Genomic DNA, 23,790 nt, shown 5'->3' on the forward strand with positions numbered 1-23,790 from the left:
GTTGCTATTCATTTTAGTTTTAGGTGTTTACGCAGAGTGGCTTCACAGATCCCAACAATATCTGCAGCAGCCCACTGACTCTTCCCCTCTTTCATAAGCCTTTTTGCAGTTTCTTTTTGCTCTTGAGTGAAAACTGACCTCTCCGGGTACTTTCTTACGTACACACGTGACATATTTCACTGTAAAAAAATAACGAGAGTTGAAATATTATGCTATAAAATCAATTTTATCTATCGGGGTAAGTGTTCGCACTCGTCCAACTGCGAACGCTTACCCCAGCACACTTACCCCATCACACCGAAATTCAATAAACTTTAAAAATCAGATTAGTGGTTATCTTTATTAGAATTATCACTTTGCACCCGTCTAACTAACAATATTTCACTAAAAATTATAATAGACCACGTCTCTCTGACACAGCTGGTTACACAATAGCACACATCGGTAACAGAGATGAAAAATTTAAGAAAAGCACGAAAAAAAGTAATTTACCTACCAGTTTTTATTGACAAATCAACATCCACTGTACACATGTCCTGCTTCGGCGCGTTCCAGAAGGCTACTGAATTAAGTAACGCGCGGGCGCTTAACAGGCACAATCTTGTCGGAAACATCACTGCGAACACTTACACTCCGCGTACGGTTACCCCATGTGACTCTACACATTTTTTTAATATTTCTACTAAATATATATACATTTTCTTATTCTCTTCACTTGCTCTAACCACATGTCACGCATTTTTTTTATTACTGTATTTTGCGTTTATCACAAGTCTTCCTAGCAACCTTAGCACTAATCGCCATTCGCATTCGATAATGTGTTTTGGTAGTTTGGCATCATATCTCAAGGCGCTCGTATTGTAATTTTTTCAAATTACTGCATTCAAATAACGGGCAATTTTCTAGCGTCCAGCCGACAAACTACTGCCCCATGGTCGGCTAAATAATATAAACAAATATTTTTCATGAACTTATATGTTTGATTTTATATACTTATCTTACTATCGGTAAGTAATTTATCGCTTAGTTGCGCAGGACGCACAGACAACCGAAACTACAGGGTTTTCCAATAAGAGGTGTTATTTTGATATTCAATCGTAAAAGATCGATGGTTTCGATGCTTGTGTGGCACGTAGCGCCGTCTTGTTGAAAGTAAACGTTGTCCAGATCAATACCATCCTATTCCGGCCATAAAAAATCATTAATTATCTCTCGATAGCGCAATCCATTCACCGTAACTGTTGCTCCAGCCTCATTTTAGAAAAAGTAAGTTCCAATGACTCCGCCGGACCATAAACCGCACCAAACAGTCACAGGTTGAGGATAGAGAGGCTTTCCAACAATAACTCTTGGGTTTTCCGAGCCCCAGATGCGACAATTTTGCTTGTTGACGAATCCACCGAGGTGGAAATGGGCCTCATCACTCAAGATGATTTGCATTTGATTCACTCAAGTAAATTTTAATAATTTCAATGCGTTGTTGAAGCGTGTATCGTTCCATTTTTATTAATGGCGTAGTTTCGTAGCGACAGTTTCAAAAGTAACATCTACCGAAATAGCGGGCTATTCAAAATAACACCTCTTATTGGAAAACCCTGTAGTATTTGTGATGATAATACTATGTGGCTGTCTTCACTTTCTTTGCTGTGTACCTCTTGCATTCTGGTAATGGAAAATAATTTTACTGTTGTTTCCGACGAATGGGGACTATTCAGGAGGATTGGCGTTTAAAAAAGGAATGTGCTACGAAAAACACCGTTTGCATTAAATTTGGTCTTTGACCTTTTTCCGATTCCTGAACAAAAGATTTTGATTAGTTCAATTTAAAGTTAAACCGAATATGAATTGTAATTTGCAGCCCGCATTTTCCCTCCAAATTGATAAAATTTTGAACGGTGATAGTTTATCAAGGTTGTCTCTAATTTACTTTACATAGTTTTACTATTATTTCCTGAATAGTGTAATTGTGATAAACCAAAGTGTTTTTGATAGTAGTCAGTTAGAAGTATCTATGTAGAAAAAACATTAAAATCCGATCAGCATTTTAGTGATCAAGGTCAATAGTTTCTACGTGTTGTATAAATCTGAGTAGGTATGTTACTCGAAATATGATGAATTATGACCATTAGAATATGTACGTTTAGGGGCCTAGGCTATATCATTTCTACTAACCGTTTTATTAATATTTGCAGTCCCCAAGATGATTACTGCATTGTAACTAACTAACCATCACGTCGTTTCCAGCAGCGGTAGACAGAGAGGATAGATACAACTCTGTATCGTTACTAGAGATGTTCCGACTAGTCGGCGACTAGTCGGTAAAGCCGACTATCCGGCCACTATTGTAGTCGGCGATTAGTCGGCGACTAATCGGCAAAGAGCGCCGACTATCCGGCTTCTTACGTTGTATGTATTTCTCAATAATATGAATGCGGGGGAACTACATGAAATAAAAACCTTGATTATATATATTTTCTTTTTATAATCAGTCTTATACATTAAAAAATGTAAAGCGATCTTTCCTTTGATAATCACTTTTTAAAATTACTTGCTTGTAAAGAAAACATAATTATGACATTTATTGAACAAAATTAGTATCTATCCTAATAAACATAAAAAACAACATAATATCTTCTTATCTTCAATGAACATTTATAAGTATTTCTTATTATTAAAATAAAAAGTAGATTTTTTCAATTAACAAACTCAGTTATATGTATTAAATCAAGATTGTATGTACAAGATGCACAGTAATATATGTATATATTATATATATATATATATATATATATATATATATATATATATATATCCAAAAATTCTAAACATGAACTGTTTGATAAAAACAAAAAAAAATGAAAAAAACATATTTCTTAAAACCATACCTACATAATCTAATCAAATCAAAGTCACAATTGTGACAACCAAAAATATCATAATCTCCTTATATTTTTTATAACTTATATTTTTTAATTAAGGGTAAATTATGATGTAAGGAGACTAAAGCTTCTGCCTTTCTGGTAGCAATCGATTTCTTTTTGTTTCATATATGTTTCCGGCCTCTGAGAACAGCTTCTCACTGTAAACAGAACTTGCGGGACAGCAGAGGTACACTTTGGCCATGCGCGACATTTCAGGGTACCTAGAACTATCCCCGAAACCGTAGTCGGCTTAGCCGACTAGTCGGTCTTATTACAACCGACTAATCGGCTAGTCGGCTAGTCGGCGAAAGTCATAATCGGCACATCTCTAATCGTTACATACTTCTTGCTTCATTTATTGGTAGAATATCATATCGGAAATATTGACAAATATTGTTACAGTATGTGGGTTTAATGCAAAATTGTAGTTAAGTGAAACATAAAATTTATAGAAATAATCTTTTAACACTTATTTATTTATTTGAGGAACATAAACAGTCTTAGTAAAACAATATGCATATGACGATAAAAAACAGACCAATTATTAATGTTCACTGATAGATATTCAGAAACATAAAACTAACCTGTAAAATAGAATATTTAATAAAAATAGAAAAAAAAAACAGAATAAAGCAGCAAATAAGAAAAATAATAATACCACAGACATAGGAATTAATAGACGAGAAGATAATGGCGAGGGGTAAAATCAACTGTTGAAGAACGAAGGGAGTAAGGCTGACTGTGATTCGTCAATAAATCAATCTGACAGTAAATAGGCATCTCGCATTATAATATCACCATTTACTTCTTAAAAGTAAAATCTGCTTTTGAATGAATAGACATTTTTACATGGGAGCGCAAATTACTCGCCACGTTATGAACAAATTTGCGAAGTCCAAATTCGGCAAAAAATTAGGTTCCCTTTTCAGAGTCGAATATTTCGTTTAAGTATTTAGTTAAGACACTTTTATAAATGTTCATAATTTACTTCCCAGCAACCAACCAGCTTTGTGTTTCGCGTCCAGACGTTTCTCGATGTGATAGTATATGTTTCTAAAACTGATCTATATTATACGATGTGAATATGCTTAAAATAAAGTAAAATAATGCTTATATATGGAATGTAATACGACAATTGGGTTTATTCTCTTTTTCAAATCTATTTTTACAAGTTTTCATAGTACAAGTCAACATTTTGCCGTGTTATTTCGTAAAATGAACCGATGATGCCTCGACCATAGTTCGCACAAGAATGATGACGTCACGTTTTCAAATATCACTTGTAGTCCAGTCAGTGGGGAGTTTTACCTTGCAAAAGGTTAGGTAGTAGCGATTTTGATATATGTTGTTAAGATTGGGACTCTAAGGAAAAAAAAAAGTTTTCGACCTTGGGAGGGTCGAGCTCGACCCGCCATCTTGGATTGAAGGTGCCAAAATTTGTTTTTTTCAAAATAATTGTGAAGTGGTCGTTTTTACAACCAAATTGTTCAAGGCAAACTTAAAGACAACTAAATTACCTACAATTTTTGTAGAAAAGTTTTTTTTTGTAAGTCTAATAGGTAACGAGTTACAGTGGCGGAAATGTGAATATTTTTCTAAAAAATGATGAAATTCCCAACTTTGTAATTTTTTCGGGTTATTCATTACATAATTATAATAATTTTGTTAACTCATTTCCACACCACCATGAGGTAGAGAACATGGCGCATTTTTTATTGTTGTATCGCCAGTAGGTCTACTCCACAGATATACCAGCGATGGTAGATTTCGAAATTATGTTACATTACTATGAATTATGTTACTATAAATTATGTTACTTAATAACAGTCTTCGTCATCAATGTCATCATCTAACGCATTGCCTGTGATACTGAGATTCTGGGCTTCCATTGACAAAATCTCTTCTTCTTCGTCCTCGACATCGATGTGAACCTCTGGCGAATTTCGGCATGTTTGACCATTACAGCACCCACATACAATAGAACACTTCAATCCAGCTTTCCTGCAGCTACATGCAACGCCGCATCCTTTTTTACAATTGCATGAAATAAATTTTAATAAAGTCTCGGGTGCTGGTTTCTTTGTCATTCTTACTGGAACAAGCCCGTTGGTGTCACGTTTCCAGCCCCAGTTTTCTGGATTTTTTTGGATTCCATACCATTTTCGGACTTGATGGTACGTTCTAAATGCATGGTACCGTGCAGCGTCGTTCGTTGGTGGCAAAGAGGCAAGATTGAATTTGCTTTTTGTTGTCGACTTTGCGAAACGTTTGTAGCGGACTTCTTCCAAGGTTTCCTTATCCATGTCACCCCCGTACAAAGCAACAAGAAAGCGTTTTCTTGCAACTGCTATGTCTTCTGGTGTTGCATCATGTTGTTTGAAGATTCCTATCATGGCATTGAGTCTTGTGTCGTTTTGCACAAGCGAACAAAATTTTGTTTTTCCTTGGTTGAAGAAGGACGATGTTGTATCATAGCCGCTAAAGGCATGGAGAAACAGAATATTCTCATCCGCCTCTTTGTATTTCACACTATTCGCGGAATAGTCTTTCAAAAGTTTTGCCTCTCCCGGGTTTGCGAAGATATATACTACTTTTGGGTGGTGCTAATGCTGTCAGCAGAAGTAGGAGATCAACGTCTTCGCCAATAATGAAAACAGCGTCATATGATGAACACAAGAAAATTGCAGTATTGACAATCAACTCATCAGCATCTTCTTCAGCCTGCTTAACTGTAAAATCATCCTGTATAAATTGCTTTGTAGGCATCGAAATCAGACGGACTATGTTATTTTCATTGGCTAAAAATCGTTCTTGTGAAACTTGAACTGGCATTGTTTCGTTGAAAAGAACATCTGCAGACATGTGCTTCTTCAATCGGCGAAGTCTTTCTGCGGTTATCGTATTTTTTTCACCATCATCAAGCGCATATCCATCGAAAACAATGACTGCATGTGATCCATAGTGATTTCTTACATAGTGAACGTACTTCTCGCAAATTGACCCAAAATAATCATTCCGATTCCATACAACTTTATGTAAAAGATATCCTCCATCCACAACATTAATTTTGCTACCTTCAAGTTGCACGCCCTCTGGAAGTTGTTCGAAAACATTATAAAATGATGATTTCGTACCTTTGCGCATTCCTTCTTCAGTGAAAAGCGACAAAGGAAATGGGGCGAGTTCGAATTTAAGGAAATCCTTCAATTCTTCGTCGGATTTCTTCACAATACACATTCTCTGGAACAACATTAGCGGGTTGATGGAAATAGTTGTTTCGCCGACCTTGATGCTGCTGTTGACTGCTACTAATGGAATAACTTTGTCCTTACGTTTAAATTTTATATATTCAAAAATTTCAGACGTGGTAACCATGTTCGATATCCTCTCGGTACCTATTTCTCTGGATAAATGTCAATAAATCTTTTCATCCCCGACAATTCCAGTACTGATAGAAAGAAGTGAATTGATTTCGGGGAAGGGACAATGCTGAGAAAACCAATCCAACAGCTTTTTCAAGTCTTGATCGTATCGAGTGATACGGGGAGTGACCGAGCATCCAGGCAACGTCCTGTAACCAGGACTCAATTAGTGTTGCCAAGTCAGCTGTAGACTAGGATCCCACTATAACAAATCAACGTCATCGAGCACACGGATGATGCTATATAAGTATATTGTAACGTAGAAATACGTTAAAATGATATTGTGTAATATGTTTGTACAAAATCCATCAAGAAAACTGGAGTTTTACAATTTTTTGTCAAAATTTTCTTCTTTCAACCGCTGTAACTCGTTACCTATTAGACTTACAAAAAAAAACTTTCCACAAAAAATGTAGGTAATTTAGTTGTCTTTAAGTTTGCCTTTAACAAATTGGTTGTAAAATCAACCACTTCATAATTATTTTGAAAAAACCAAATTTTGGCACCTTCAATCCAAGATGGCGGATCGAGCTCGACCCCCCCCAAGGTCGAAAACTTTTTTTTTTCTTTAGAGTCCCAATCTTAACAACATATGTGAAAATCGCTACTACCTAACCTTTTGCAAGGTGGAGCCCTTTTTTATCCCCCACTGACTGGACTATTGAGGCCATACGCAAGCACATCCGGCTCCAATGGAACCGGTATGGGGAGTGGGGATAATACGCTTTTAATCACTTAGGGCAGGTCTACTAATATTCATATGTCTATGAATAATACGAATGTAAATTCAACAAACAATAAACCTATAATATGCCTACAATAAACAGCAATAAAATAAATGTGATTATAACTATACTTAAATAGACTTGGGTTGGAACGGGAAAGGGGAGGAGAGGGATAAGGAAAAGTTGCCACGCAAGTAATATTAAAATATTAGGTACAATCAATTTAACAGTCATGAATATGAGTTAGAATGTGATACAATGAAATTCTGTAGTGATAGTAACTAGCAGTGAAAATGACACTTAACTAAATAATTCAGCCATAGTTTTAATTATGTTACAAAAGTACTTTGATTTGTTGTTTTTATTAGACATTTGTTTCATAACATGTTTTAAACCTGTAAACATTGTTGTGATATTATAACATTATGTCTGTGTAACAAGTTAATAAAAAACGTCAGAGAATGCCGTTGAAGAGTCATTGACTCATTAGGCTTCCTATACTGAGTGCACATTTAAAAATACAAATTTACTACACCAGAAATCTGGATCTCTTCAAGACATGTTAACCATTAGTTCGCATTCCGCATAATCTGCTCCGAGTAACAATAATAATAGTGATTACGAGCTGTTAATCGCCCCCTGCCAGTGTTTTCAAACAAAAATTATTTCGCTGAACTAAACTGCTGGTGACTAAACCGTTCTGGTGTATTCAATTACCTACAGTAAGTACCTAATGCTGCTAAATTTCTCAATTTGTGTCACAGACCCCAAGCGCCTCAAATTTGACCATTATGTGGGCGTTATACTTTATACACCGTGTTTCGCGGTCATACTGCGAAACTTAAGGCGATGCACTACGTCGTGTAATATTTTAAATCAAGCCGCTATCAATAATACCCCTTACGTAGATGGCGATAAGGTTTAAATTCCCGCTTAACTCCATCCGCTTGTTTTGATTTACGCAAGAAAAAAACATGGCCAAAAAGTGCCTTTTATTTTATTTTGTGGATCAGGATCAGGCATAAATATTTTATTTTTTTCTGATCATTTTATAAATAACTCAATTTGTCACATTATACAATAAAATCATAACCGAAAATGGGTTCGTAAGTAGGAGATTTTGAACTTTAAAGCAGTTTTCACAGGCCTTACACATATTATTGTTTTCTGGGCTTATAAAAAGATTTATCTAAAAAATGCTCGATTATTTCAAAGGCCAAGATGTATTTTACTCGCAGTATTTAATTAAAGCATCTGAAACATTTTTAGGCGACCAAATTTTCAAACCAAAAACACATGATTTCGCAGTACTACGTAGTGCATCGCCTTAATGCAAAATCACTATTTTCAATTAATCTTTATAAAGAATTGGTTTACATTATTAATACCAAAAAATATGCTGTAGATAATTTGAAACTTTTCCTTTCGTTTCCTTTGAGTAGAATTCAAATAAAAAATATTTATTCAATATAAAATATAAACGTAAACTTCTAAAAAATGTATTTATCCAATAGAAATGTTTTAAGGCATAAATAAAACGACTTAAATACATTATAATATTATGGCTAAAGATTATCTGTGACAGTTTCCCTTGCCTAACTTTATTGCTTTCTTATAAAAAGTTTTACAAAATAAATAAAAACCACTTTTGCTATTGAAATCGAGCGTTTCTTGACTTCGTTTGCTAAGCGATTTTAGTGCCTATTACCTATATTCGTGGCGATACAAGGCATACCAATAATATACACATTTTTGGCTTGTAGCTTACTCTCCAGCATCCTCAAGACGATATAGGAAATTATTTCCTTCAGGGCCTCCTGTGTGTTATTATTAAGAAATAAATTACATAAAAATGAATGAAAGTCAAACTTTACATCACTTATATTTAAAAAAATCTAAATTTTTCGAGAAGAATGTTCTCTTCGTCAGAATGAGTCGTATACTAAAGTAAAGGAGGGGAAACACCCAAATCAGCAGAAGAATAATTGATGAAGTGGTAGGAAGGGGGAAGTTGAAAAGGGCGGGGAGTTAATAAGGACATGGCTGTTAGAAGGGGAAAATGGTTTGGTAAAGTATTTTCATAGACTCATACTGATGAGTTGATTTTTTTTTAATAATATTCATTACATTATATGCAAGGAAGCTTTTGACTGTCCAACTAGGAAGGTTTCCCGTTTTAGGACAGTCAAATTAACAGCTTTCAAATTATCCTAGAGGAATAGAGAACATAAGTATGTAAAAGCGAAGATACAACGAGGCGTTCGTGATAAATAATTATCAGATTACATTTTTTAGTAATATTTCAAAATCATTCCTGCCTAGATCTAATAACCATTTTGTTATTTTTGGACCGAATGATGACAATTCACACAGTTTCATCTGCGAGGGGATTTTGTTATATATTTTAGGACCGAGATATGGGAATAGTTTTTGATAAGCCATTCTTCTTGAAATATGTAGATTTCGTATGTAATAAAGTGATGTAAATAAACTATGTTATTATTTGAGTTTAATTAATTAATTATGTCATTACAGAGTTAAACCAATGATTAAAATAACTATTGTTCTTCGTAAAAAACTGTTTTTAAAACGATTTGTTTACTGTCATTTCACTCTAATCTCCAATCTATTATTGTATCATGTATCCTTTGGCCACAAAGATTGCTGAGTTTGTTTGAAAATTAATTGTTTCATCTTCAGGGTTGCTTTGTACCATAATTTTGATTTTTCACCATGGTTTGTGATGTTCATATCGTAGTATAATAATTTACGGTGAGTTAATCGGACATTACTGGCCATAATATAAACAACAGATAAACAAGGCAAAATACGTAAATTTGTTTACTAAACAAAACACGGCTTGACTGACCACTAAATGTCGGCGAAGGGCAATATCTCAAACAGACTGTCATCATTATTTGAAACAACGGAAAATGTCATTTTAGTTGCCTTGGAATTAACCCAAATATGGAGAAAAATAACAGAACTAGAAAAATAACATTCTCTCTGGAGAAGCACTCTGGTTTTGTTCACATTTACTCCATACTATGGTATCATTAAGTCTGCTGTGTGGATGTCTTTTTAAGTAAAGGAAGGGGAGGAAGTTCTGGGAAGGAAAAGGTTTGAGGGGTGGGTAGGAATCTGGTGGTCACTGGTCAGTGTGTTCTGGAGTGACATATGAATCCATCCCTCCCACTGTGGTGCAAGGCGTTGGATCGAGAGAGTCCGGATGGATAGGTCAAAGGGCGGTATAAGCCTCTCCCGATCCGGCCCGTCACGCGGTTGGTGGGCGGATGCATTCTGTTACCATTGATAATTGACTGCATAATTGGGATTTCTATAGTTTAAAAGCCCATAAGACAGAAAATGCATGGGGTCGTCGGAAGACCACTTGGTTACAGACGTTTTGTTTGGCATCTTGGCCTGTAAAGAGTTAATAAGTTTGCCAAATAATATGTTGAACAAAAAACAGTTTTCCAATTTAAGTACAAATAATTCATGAAATCAGTTAGTTTTCAACAGTTAAATAACTATGCAGAAAAGGTATCCTCTCTTTCAAATTAGCAGTGTTTGAGAGCATAATTATTAAATCGCTTTCTGGTTTGTCAGAACTATATACATAAGTAGCTTTGTTTGTCAGATAAATCATAAATTTCAGAGTAATATGTTTTCTTAAAGCAGTACATCATACTTTAAAATATTCTGTAAACATGATAAAAAATATCAGTCGTCCACATATTCGTGATTCACCACGTATTGTTCTCTTTATTTTTACAAAATAATGACGCTAATAAAAAAACATCACAATATAATATACCTCACGTTTCTTTCCGATTAGGAATTCCAGACAATTTTTTTATTATGAATGTTCACCTTCTAACTTAAATACCAGTGTTAAAAAAATATGTCGATTTCATAGTCGTAATCAGTTAAAATAATTTTAAAATTTTGTATTTTTTCAAAACCTGCCAAAACGATAGAAATCTGACGGGAGAGTACGCGTGACGTCACACGTACCTCGGTTTCGTCGGTTAACAAACAGTAAGGTCGATCCCACACGGGTCCGTATGAAAACAGAAAAAATCCGATCTAAATAGTTAGCTGGTTGAAAGGTTTCTAAAAACACTAATTCTTTTGAAATAGTTTGTTAACCGCTTTAGTGACCCCTATGCGAGTATACGCAGGGCAACTTTGTCCACATTCCTAATTGCCGGCCAGCCTGTGAGGTAGCGGCTTAAGTGCTGTCAGAACCCGCCGACCAATCACAGGGCGTTTGAGTCTCTCTTTTTTAATGACGATTTATTAATTCTACTCGTAATTATATATGTTCAAACCATAGACATATGAATATTAGTAGACCTGCCCTAAGTGATTAAAAGCGTATTATCCCCACTCCCCATACCGGTTCCATTGGAACCGGCTGTGCTGGCGTATGGCCTCAAGTGAAATTTGAAAACGTGACGTCATCATTCTTGTGCGAACTATGGTCGAGGCATCATCGGTTCATTTTACGAAATAACACGGCAAAATGTTGACTTGTACTATGAAAACTTGTAAAAATAGATGTGAAAAAGAGAATAAACCCAATTGTCGTATTACATTCCATATACAGGGTGTCCGGAAACTCGTAGTACAAGCGGGAAACTGGTGAATCTACATCACATTTGGAGTCGATTTTGTATTATATTTTTTTTTTTATTTGAGCTTTCGTTATCGAGTAAATCGAGTTTGAAGTTGATTTATTTATTTATTTTTTTTTTTAAATCAAATTCTTATAAATTATTACTGAAGATCAAAGTACCCAACTAATTAAAACTATTTGAAAGTAAAACAAATGAAGAAACTCGGATTTGAAGCATTATTTTGAAATCACCCTTCATTTAACCCGGTGTAATCATAAAATATTTCTGCTCTGCAGGGTTAAAACATCTGTTATTCAACCCTAAACACCAGAAAAAACTTTAACCCTAAAATAGCCGAAAAAAATTTTTTTTTGGTTTTTTTTTTTTTTTGAAAATGCTCAAATCAAAAAACTTTATGTTTTTTTGGGTTCCCCATGTGGTGTAGATTCTCCAGTTTCCCGCTTGTACTACGAGTTTCCGGACACCGTGTATAAGCATTATTTTACTTTATTTTAAGCATATTCACATCATACAATATGGATCAGTTGTAGAAACATGTCTTGACGCGAAACACAAAGCTGGTTGGTTGCTGGGAAGTAAATTATGAACATTTATAAAAGTGTCTTAACTTAATACTTAAACGAAATATTCGACTCTGAAAATACAACCGAATTTTTTTGCCAAATTTGGACTTCGCAAATTTGTTCATAACGTGGCGAGTAATTTGCGCTCCCATGTAAAAATGTATATTCATTCAAAAGCAGATTTTACTTTTAAGAAGTAAATGGTGATATTATAATGCGAGATGCCTATTTACTGTCAGATTGATTTATTGACGAATCACAGTCAGCCTTACGCCCTTCGTTCTTCAACAGTTGATTTTACCCCTCGCTATTATCTTCTCGTCTATTAATTCCTATGTCTGTGGTTCAAACTTATATTTTCAGAATCAGGGTTTATTGTTTTTCATGGATACACGTTTTTAAGTCAATATATTTTTCACTCGAGTTTCTTATTGAATACTAGCTGTACCTCGCTACGCGTTGCTGTGGCTCTGTAAGTCTGTGCAGATAGAGAAACCGAGACAGTACAACAAATGGTGCTGTTTTAAAAAATGTTTTTACCTGTTACAGGTGACATCTATATAATATAGGTATTAAAACATACACGTATTCGCATACAACCTCGTGTGTAAATTTCAGAGCACTCGGTGAAGAGCTTTAGGAGATTTAAGATTTTGGACAAACGAATATTTTTATTATTATGGATTTCACTAACGAATCAACCTCTTTAAATATAATACAACTTAAATATTCCGAATCAGCATTTGTTGATCTACATGAATACACAATTTCAAGCCATAATATTTTCCACTCGAGTTCCTTATTGCATTTTTCACTCGAGAATATATTTCACAAACGAATCAACCTCATTGAAAGTGTTTAAAACATTTCAAAATCGCCTAAAGCTACTTTTGAGTTACACATTTTTTATTCTTATTTGCTGCCAATATTCAGTTATTCATTCAGCTGTATTAACTCTTTGTGATGCATCTTTCACAATCAACCTCATTGCATTATTTAAGAAATTTAATGAATATAGTTTGACGTGATAATTGTTTCTCTTATATTGTTCCTATTTCATTTTTTATTCTGTCAAGTGTTACTTACTATCTATTCATGCAGTCTATTATTTTCATTCATATGAACAAATGACTAATTTGTTTGGTTTTTATTATTTTCAGATCTCGCAGCTTGTCACTCCTACTTCCATCAATCAACTGCCGGTAGAAGACACAGTCAACTATAAATAATAAAAATAAAATAAAAACAACACGCAATCACAAGTAATCCGTGTGCCAAAATTGTGTTGCCAATTGATAAACAATTCAACGCAATTTTACCTAATATGATATTTACTAAAGCGACTGAACCATTAAAATGAATTGTGTATTTAAAAAAAAAAGAATACATTAGTTTGACTAATTGATGCATTATAACTGCATCGCGATTGATGACTAAAATTTCCAATTAGCATTTCAATTTGCATTTATTTTGTGTTCTTAAATTATTTAAAATTCGTTTGAATCTTGTGATGATATAAAAGTATGTATTAAAACATATTTTGGTCATTTGAATTATATCTTTCATTAAAAAAATAATTGTTCATATGTGGAATCTGATTTGATTGATTGAAAAGTGTTTAGTGAGTAAATGTGAAAGTGTTAAAGTGTACACAAAAGAAGCCCTTTATCTTGTTCAACAACCATACGAATCTTAGTCATTACTATATTAATAAACGTGCTTAATCTTTTGATAACTTAAGCCAATCGTGTTAGACGTGTAAAAACTTTTGTATCTAATTAAATAACTGTTATATTCTAATATTGATTAATAGACCATGTTAAAAGTATCCTATCGCAAGAATAAAGCTTTGGGACAACATTATATTGTAATCATAATCTAGCTAGTGGGTCACAACTGTAATAAATAATAAATTTGTTAACAAAAAAACTTGCTCCGAAGTTCTAACGGTTCGTGAAAACTAGTCTTTTCGACTGGACGTAAAAGGACCGGCTTGTACCAACATACATACACACTTATCACGCCGAAAGACAATAATAACTGGTAAAGAATAAAGCGCAATCCGACAGATTGTAATTTGAAGCGGTTTCGAAACAGAATAAAATACAGCTTCACAGAATGTGCTGAAATTACAAAAACGAAAGCGTCAAAGTTTAGCAGATTACCAGGATTGCAGCAGTTGGTTGGAGGTTCATTTTGGAGCATCCCATGTATCAGTAGAAGGCTCTCGGCTCTAGCAGGATGGGGGCTCGTAAGCCCGAGGGAGCCCTGAGCGGGCTCAGCTGCGGGGGCGGAAGCTCCGGCAGTGGAGGGGGGAGGCTGTCCCTCAGAAGACTGTTGCTGCACTCGCCCCTCTTGGGAAGACGGCTGAGATCTGCTGCCCATAGAGGTAATGATAATTTTATTTTTTCATCATTATAAGCTACTACCAAGCTTCACCATTCTCATATCCTTTCCGTTCCCACTATCTAAAGCACAACTTCCGTAATTGGTAATTTCATAATCTCACAACCTCCGGGCAAAACTATAGTCCTGGCGCTGAGTGGGGCATCTTATCACCTTACTTTGCACAATTTTTTTAATAAGTTCTTCTTCAGAAAGTCATATCCGTAAATGATAACGAATTTAAATCCCTTATTTCACTCCTAGGAGTGAACGGATTAAGTTGTTTTTAAAGTCTGTAATATAACATTTTGTTGTTGCCACGTATCCCTACTATTGAACCTTTCTACGTCTCGTGACACCTTCGGCATATGGCGCGTATACACTTGTGAGCCGAACCACAAACCATGGGAAAGGAATGAACCAACCGCAAACGGCGGTTCGCCAAGGTTAGGTATTGTTATTTTTGTAGTACACATTTTTTACTGTTGTATATTCTCTAGCTTTGTGAACCGCCCTTGAATTGATATTTTAAAAACAAATTGCAATAAAATTAGCACAGTATTATCGTTGGAAATGGTGTGTATTGTGCATCTATTTAGTTCAGATTTAATCTTGATAAGTTCATTGACACCGTGGGAGAACTGGGCAAACTAGTGTGCACTAGTTTGCAACATTTAATTCTAAATATAGGAAAGCAGTCAAACAATTTCCTTCTAGTTCTTAGTTCTGCTATCTTGGTGCTTGGTGATGCTGGACATTTATCTAAGTAGGATAAGGTTGACCTCAGATTGAAATCGCTGTGTTGGAACAACAATTTGACCGCAAGATGGCTGGGTGAAGTTACATTGCTCTCCGCAAACAACTGTAACTAATCATAATCTTCATTGTCTTAAGTTTGACGACCCTGCTCGAATAGTAATGGGATGCTGTTGTAACGAATGATGTAATTTTATTTTATTATTTCGAGTTTTACGGAATTTCTTATGATGAATCGAAATGGATTCAACAATCCAAAAATCGAAATTGTACACGGCACAGAGTTATAGGATTGTATTGCGCAATAAAGTAATGTAGGTTAGAATTGTAAACCAAGGGTAGTTATTTTATGTCGTGCTTTAGATTTTTTAAATTGACTATTAGAAAGTATCGCCTTACATCAAAGTCTCTCGAGAAACAAAAATTATATATTTTTAAATTGTTTCCTTCAATCGGTACATGCAAAGTATATGCTTTCGAATTATTTTGGAGAAGTGGCGAAATGGCTAGTTAGTAGTTAATAACAATTTGTATTACGCTGGTGAATTTTTGGGTGTATATAATATATATACATATAAATGTGTATATAGTTTGGGTATAAGATAACCCCATAGCCATGTGCCCCTGTTGTATATTACGATTATATGTATAGTTTGGGTATAAGATAACCCCAAAGTCACGTGCCCCTGTTATATATTACGATTGTATATTAAGTTTGGGTATTAGATAACCCCAAAGTCACGTGCCCCTGTTATATATTACGATTGATATTTAATTTATTAATAATAATAATGAGAATTTATTCCAGAATGTATGCAGGGGTAGTGCAATGCAATACATTCCATATAATATACATAGTAATACGGTGACCGGATAAATCATCAAAATGATAATTCATCACATTTTTAAAAAGTTATACAAAGTCATGGAAAGTGATAAAACAAAAACTTTTTTAAATGCGGTTAGATTAGGTTAAAAAAAACTTCATCGTTTTTAATGACTTTATATCACTTTTTAAATGTGTGTTGAATAATCACTGTGTTGAGTTATCATGGTACCAGTAATACATAGGTGATTCCGACAGGTACAAAAAACCGGAATTTAATTGAAAAAAGATAAAATATAAACACAAAAATGAGTGTAAACAGCCGTTTATGGAGGATATTTGCACAACTCCCGTCTCCAGAGGGCCATCAGAGGGGACTCCATCCAGGCAACCATGGCAGTGATGGTTTTGTTACTTGATTGGCGTAGTCTGCGCCATAAGCTTCCCATGTGATGGCGGAGAAGCGCTCTAAAAGAGTGTACTCGTCCCTCCAGGAACATTTTCGTGGCGCTGCAATATCTCGGTAGGCGGAATAGTTGGCGATAAGCATTATTGTAAGCTACTTTTAGCTTATGCCATTGGGATGCAGTGTAATCCACCCACAGTTCTGACGTGTACAACGAAGTGCAAAATGCGTTGAAAAGTATCTTTAATTTAAGTAATATATAATCACTTAAAACTTTATGCAAAGAAAAGTTTTGACTAGTAGGAAGAAGCCAGTTATTAATAATTGCACAGTTGATTTCACGTGCATCCATTATCAGTATCACAAATCACAACTATCAAAACAGCGAAGGTTGCAGCTGAATTGCTTTACAAAATGTAGAATAATTATTTTTAATCCAAACAAAAAGTTGGAGCTTTTTATCTTATGAACCGGGTGTTTCCACCTGCACCGCTATCGTCGCGGTTTGGACCCGATAAATCCGTATTTTAATTGTTTTTATAATGTGATGAAATTGAAGCCAGCATTACTCATTTCTATTCAAATCTGTTTCTCTGTGAATTAAGGTTAATCCCAGTCTAATTTCGACAAGAAATTATTGAACATTGACCTCTAGTTCCGTAAGCGAAAGACAAGATCTGATTCATTCAAGGAGTCAGTTTTGACGAATGATTCTTAATAATAAATCTAGTTTTTTACCTGTCAAAAATCACAGGTTTTAGGTAACTCGACTTGTCAAGAAAACACAGAGAAATTTTCTTAATCCAATTTTAAAAATGTATTCGTGCGTACAAGGCAATGTTATATTGTTTGATTGTTTAAAATACTTACTTTTGAGTGGATTTATTTTTTTGGTTGAGAGGTCCACGACTAAGGGTTATAAAAAATGAAAATTTATTAGATGAATTGTTCAAATTCTGTGAAACAACCTGTTTTGCTATAGGTTTTTTTCATTTAGGCATCCGAAGAATTTTGTTCTCCCTATTTTTAATCTGTAATTGAACTCCCAATGAGACAGCCCACCAAATTTCACTGTTCGTAAGGTGGGGATGATTGTCTTTCTTAATAAATGTAAATTGATCTTGTTTACAAAAACTTATGTAAACTAGTTCGATTTTCTCATTTTAATTGGTTTACAAAAGTGTGGAAATACACGTGGCAAAAGCATAACAGCAAAACTTCCTTTACACGTGCTGTTGTTTTAGTTGTAATCACGATACCGAGAATTTCAGAGAAGATGCATTTTTCTTTCATCCCATGAGGTTTAACTTCTGATTTGAAAATATATTTTCATTTAAACTCCTGTTATTGTGGATCATTTAAAACCGTAGAACATGTATTAAATCTGATATTGATAATAATTCAACATAATACGACAACGTTGCGTAATATAATTGTGAACGTTAAATCCTTGAAGCAAAGTCGATGAGTCTGTGTACTTAGAAAGTATGTTCGCTCACTAGTCCCTAATAGCAAGTTTTTTATATTTATTTTACGCCAGAGTTGTTCCTAGCTGCAGCGTGTAGGACGGAGGGTATTGATTGCCAAGATGATACCCAAGAATACCTATGTTAGTGCACTAGAAGATTAGGTATATGCTTTTAACCATGTTTGTCCTTTCACAATTATTGATAAGATCCGAAATTAATGCTAGGTCAGTGTAAGCATAATGAAAAAGGTTTATAGATAAGTCGTTTAGATCAGTAATTCCCAAATTTTATTTTTTTATTTATTTATTTATTAACGCCGATTATAGCGGCTTTTACAAAAGAATAACAATTGTTTTACATATGAATACAGAATATACATAGATAAAAAAATATAAATATAAAATACATAAAAGAGAACAATAGAAATAGTAGTATCAACATAAAAAAGTACAATGAGTAGGTTATTATAAATAAAGTGGTCTATATCCATGTCAATGACAAAAAATTGGGGGTGCATGATATCTAAATGGGAGTCCGCGAGAGCCCTTCAAGTGACACATTTTGTGGTTTTATGTAAAAATACAATACTCATAAACACAAATATGCTGGTGAAAATCTCGAAATGTTGAAATTATCTGGCGAAAATTTTGTGGGAATTAATCATTACGAATTTACTTAGCCCTCGACCCAAAACAGAAAAAAAGTCGGCACGTGGTCTACGCGACAAACAAGTTTGGGTACCTCTGATTTAGATGATTTGGATATGTGCACGTGAATGGAAAAAATCGGGAAGGCCTCGTGAGAATCAAATAAGTTCGTGTGGTCTTGTCTGAAGTCCTAATAATAAAATACTATTTATGACACGAATGTTAATGATTTAATTGAATCGTGTGTCAAGTCAGTGTGTGAATTTTCATTCTGTCGCCTGGTTAGTTTGTTATTATAATGATTAACGACTGTTGAGTGCGTTTGTGTAAAGTTTTCTCCGGAGCGCAGAAAATCGCGGAGATATGTCGAAACAACCGTCACGGTCACCGCCAAGAGATTGTACGTAATGGTGTCCTTTCTACGCAGAGAGAACGCTTCCCAGAACAAGACCTGAATGACGGGAAAATGCCACTGAAGAGATGACAGGATAGGTGTGTTGTGGGCTTTTGCCCGGAATAAGCGCAAATGTTCCTTACTTCCTGTGAAATTGGTCAAACATTTTTTCATGTATCAACTTTATTACATTTAAATCCACTCCGCCAACGATAAAACAAAATAATTTATAAATATGTACATTGCGTAGAGGCAATAACGCCAATTCCTGACACAGATGCTATTGGTATATCCTACCATAGATTTAGTTCAAATTATACAAGTCTGAAAATGCCAGTCATAAGGCGAAACCGGCCCGGTCATTAATAAAACATGGAAGGGTTTTTAATCCATGAAAAAGTCACATTAAAATGTAATTCCACCATGAATTAAAGGTTTAAAAAAATCACTATTTTTTGCTATGATACATCTATTTTTATCAATATATGTATTTAAAAATATTTTCATTTTTTCGTTTTGATTGAGGATTGAATCTTCCTCCCCAGGGACTGATTAAAATGAGTGAACCGCGTTACCACTTAATTGGATAGTACCGAGATTTATTTAGTATACCAACTAGTAAATTAATGTCATCCAATTTCAGAGAAATGCGTGTGTGCCACCAATAGAACGCATTGTCATCTACAACGAGTCTATCCGCCGAGTTTCAGCTCGATCGCATTTCGGGAAGTTGGTCGATTTCCACTAATTCTTTTTTTCATACGTAGGCGAGTTTTTTCATATGATGTAAGATTTATCCGAGACAATTTTTGAATATTTATATTGCTCTTTGTCTACGCGAGTAAGTATAATAAAACTCAGAAATTATTGTTGCTCAAATTGTAAGTAACGCATAAATACAAGAATTTTAACTAATATTGATGTACGATAAAGTCAAAATACGGAATTTGTGAAACTGGGTGAAGCATTAAATGCGTTTTGTTGAGTTTTTGACTGGTAACCGGGCAACTCAGGACAGTGGCAATTGACACACTTCATACTCTTGGAAAGTGATGCTAAATATGTTACGTTACGCTAGATTTACATGAGAGTTTTTTTCAATCACTTTTAATTACTATTGCACTTTTCAAATGTGTGTTGAGTTGCCGTGGAACCTTTAAATACAAATCGAAATAAACATTCCATGTAATATGGTTAAAACAATGACAGACGGCACGTCAAATAATGTCCGCCATCTTAAAATTGTTACTAAAATAGAAGTATGGGAACTCGAAGAAAATACATCATCGTGTAAAAAGCCCTGTCAACATTGGTTTCCATTAAAATCTACATGCAAGGCATTTCTAGTGTATATTTACTATTCAGTGCATAATACCTGCTCTGACGTAACCGGAGACTTGCGTGGAATTGAAAACATTATAATGCAAAATCGTGCTACAAAATTGACTACTTATAGTAGTACCTGTACAATTGTTATTATGTCAGAAAATACACGCTTTTCTCTTTTTATATATTTATATGTATTTTTTATCACGTGTCGTTTTATCATGTCGGCACAATGAGAAAAATGTCATTCGATGGAAATTTTCATGTAATTTTATTAGGTACTCGCTGAAGTTCCCGGCGTTGCCCTAGCTTTATTCTGCATTTAGGTAGTTTGATTTTCCAAAAAAAAAAGTATGTTCATTTATTAAAATCATGGACAAAACGTGTAATGTTGGTAATATCTACGCTTACGACCACGAATTATTTGCTAAGCTCGACATTACCAAGCCGAGCTTAAAGGCAAGTGGTGTACCGGGCCATAATAGCGGACATCCTAGCAATCTGGTTAACGGCGATTAATCTGAATGATATCTGTCAACGCGGTGTCATAGTTAAATCATTAATAATTAACGACGTCATTACGCATGATTCAGATTCACCTTCATTACAATAACAAACAATCATCTATTATTGTTGATACTAGTAGCAACAACTTCTACCTACTGCTTATTATGGTACATCGCTAATGATCATTATATTATGTTATCGCAGATATCAGTAGCCTTGTCGGCTATTATTGTCATTTCAAGTCATTGTCGATATAAATTATACAAATTGTTTCTCCTAGTTATTACGGGCGTTTTATGAACAATATAACAAACACTTGGAGCAGGTAGATCTTTATGTGTTTACGAGATGTGGAAGAAAAGGGCCTCGATTCTCGACGAAGTTAATCCACTCGAAGAACGAGTGGTTCGACACAGTCGTTGTTCGCGTGGAATAACTTTTGACGTGTGGCGTATGTAAGAATATGCTCAAGAATAAGAATGTCAACCAATGTATGAACTTTCGACGGCGATTGCGAGCAGCCTGGATTGGAGAATCGATACCCTGATAGGGATATTGAAAGAAAGGTAAATGCAGGAAATTCAATTAATGGAGAATGGAGGACAGAACGCGGTTAGCGCTAACAAAAATTGTCCAATGAGGCGAACCTAGCAGTCAACAATTGAGTGCTGATATCAATCCTGATGTGTAGTGTGAAGCATAGAACTGACAGAGGAAGAATTAAAGTAGACTGAATGTTTTAGAAATGACATCCTTAAGGCGAATGTGTTCTAAAACTATGTGTAATACAAAAATAAGTATTTCTAATTTGAATCTATTTCAATTATTGGTGATCCTTTGAAACGGGATTGCACGGCTTCAACGAATGAATTAACAGGTTTCCTGATAAACTTTTAGTAAATTTCAAATATGTAATCGAACTTCGTGATAATACTGATAATGATAATATGTTTGAAATTTACTGAAAGTTTATCAGGAAACCTTTAAATCATTCGTTAAAGGCGTGCCACTCCGTTTTTAAGCGGATTGCCAATAATTTGAAGAGATACTTAATTAATTAGCAATACTCATTTTTCTCCCTGCATTTGAAAATTTGAAGATCTGCAAACAATGCAAAGCGGATGTATGCGTAATGAGTAAGATTACTTACTAAGGACTGGTTGGTTTGCAAGGCTGATGTATACATAATTAGTAAGGATAACTTACAGGGCTGGTTGTTTTGCAAGACTGATGTATGCATAATTAGTAAGGATAACTTACAGGACTGGATGTTTCACAGGATTTGTACCATTCATCAAATTTCAATGTGAAAATTCAAGTTCTGTGAAAGAAGTTCTATTAAAGCTATGTTATTAATCCATTATGCGCCAGTTGTTTCATATATAGTTATGGGACTTTCCACAGAACGATTATTAACTTTTTATTAATGAATTGTTCAAATTCTGTGTATTAAACCATCCTAAAAGAAGCTACAACTACTTACGTTTGGTATGGCTAGTTTTAAACTCAAAATATATCATTGAATCGACCTCTACGTCAATCGCTTGCCAGAGTCCCTTCTCGTTGGGAGTATAAAAGCTCCCAGCGTCGTTTTCTAGGTACCTCGAAAAAGTGTCGACAATGTCCATTAAAACCATGGTAGTTTTCATTGGGTATAAAAGACGTAGAGTAGTTTATTTATCTCAATATTAAAAATGAGACTGAAAGCTGTAGAAGAATGCAAGGCTGACCTAAGCGTAATGAGTAAGAATAAAAAATAGACGCTTAGATGGTTTTGGCATGTACAGCGAATGAACGAAGTAAGGAGTGTAATGGGAATATATTAGACAAATGTGAATAGTAGATGTCGTAGACGCCCGAGGGAGACATGGCACGATCAAGTGTGCCAGATATTAGAGTATGGCATTGTTAAGTGTTATAATAAAAGAAGAATTTGTGTAATTTGTGTATGAATGTGGAGGAAGGAGTGTGTGCCAAGATCGAGTTGTTTGGCGGGGAAACGGCGTGACGGTTCGTTAGATAGTTAAATATTAAAAGGGCTTTAGGATTATTCTTATCAACCAATCTAAATTTTCCTGCATAAAATACAGGTTTAATGAATTATTTATTTTATGGTTTTAGTTGCTTAAGTTGTACCTGGACAGTTGAGTCTCTTAATGTTATGGTTATCACATAAAACAGAAATGACTGTTGAAAACTGGTTTTTATCAAACCGCGTTGTAGAATTTTATTATAATATAATGAACCAGGCTGGTTTGTTTACCTGTCTGTTTTCTTAGGTAATTGTTAACTGTAATTAAGTATTCATTTCCATTTGATGTTGTGAAATTTGATACCATTTCGCCCACTTGTCTGATTCATAATTATTTAAATATGTACCTATTTATCATCTGCATCTATTACAGTTCCCATATCAATGAATTTGTAATATTGACACAGTAGAGGACGAGTACCGAAGAGAGACCATGACGTTTAGTGACCGATCAAAGTTTTTAATATGTACCTACTTATCATCTGCATGTATTACAGTTGCCATATCAATGCATTTGTAATATTGACACAGTAGAGGACGAGTATCGTAGAGAGACCATGACGATTAGTGATCGTTCGAAATTTAGGTTTCAGTTTCGGTCAACAAAAGAGTTACGGTCGCGGTTTCGGTTTTCAGCCAAAAATTAGCCGAAACTTGCGTTCGTGTATTGTGTCGGATTACGTTCGGCGTTACTCAGGCCCGTGTGGTATGATGCCTCTAGAATAACGGAGAAAAATGAGTATTGGTGATTTATTAAAAATCTTTTCT

The 23,790-nt window shown here is 34.7% G+C and overlaps 1 protein-coding gene and 1 long non-coding RNA gene across 2 annotated transcripts in view; both read left to right on the plus strand.

Annotated features, from left to right (window-relative positions):
• LOC149418035 (uncharacterized) overlaps positions 1-14,016 on the plus strand; it is a 145,820-nt gene extending 131,804 nt beyond the window's left edge. The window contains exon 3 of the long non-coding RNA XR_016303122.1: positions 13,435-14,016. This is a non-coding gene — a long non-coding RNA (uncharacterized LOC149418035). The remainder of the gene's footprint in view (positions 1-13,434) is intronic.
• Positions 14,017-14,023: 7 nt separating this feature from the next.
• Positions 14,024-23,790, plus strand: part of LOC149418036 (E3 ubiquitin-protein ligase RNF19A-like) — a 125,053-nt gene continuing 115,286 nt past the window's right edge. Inside the window, exon 1 of the mRNA XM_089639291.1 lies at positions 14,024-14,663. Within this exon, the coding sequence (XP_089495417.1) occupies positions 14,516-14,663 (148 nt within the window). The 5' untranslated portion in view covers positions 14,024-14,515. The remainder of the gene's footprint in view (positions 14,664-23,790) is intronic.

Source organism: Hesperophylax consimilis, chromosome 14, assembly GCF_061612785.1.
Source record: "Hesperophylax consimilis isolate HC1 chromosome 14, BYU_Hcon_1.0, whole genome shotgun sequence".
NCBI lineage: Eukaryota > Metazoa > Arthropoda > Insecta > Trichoptera > Limnephilidae > Hesperophylax > Hesperophylax consimilis.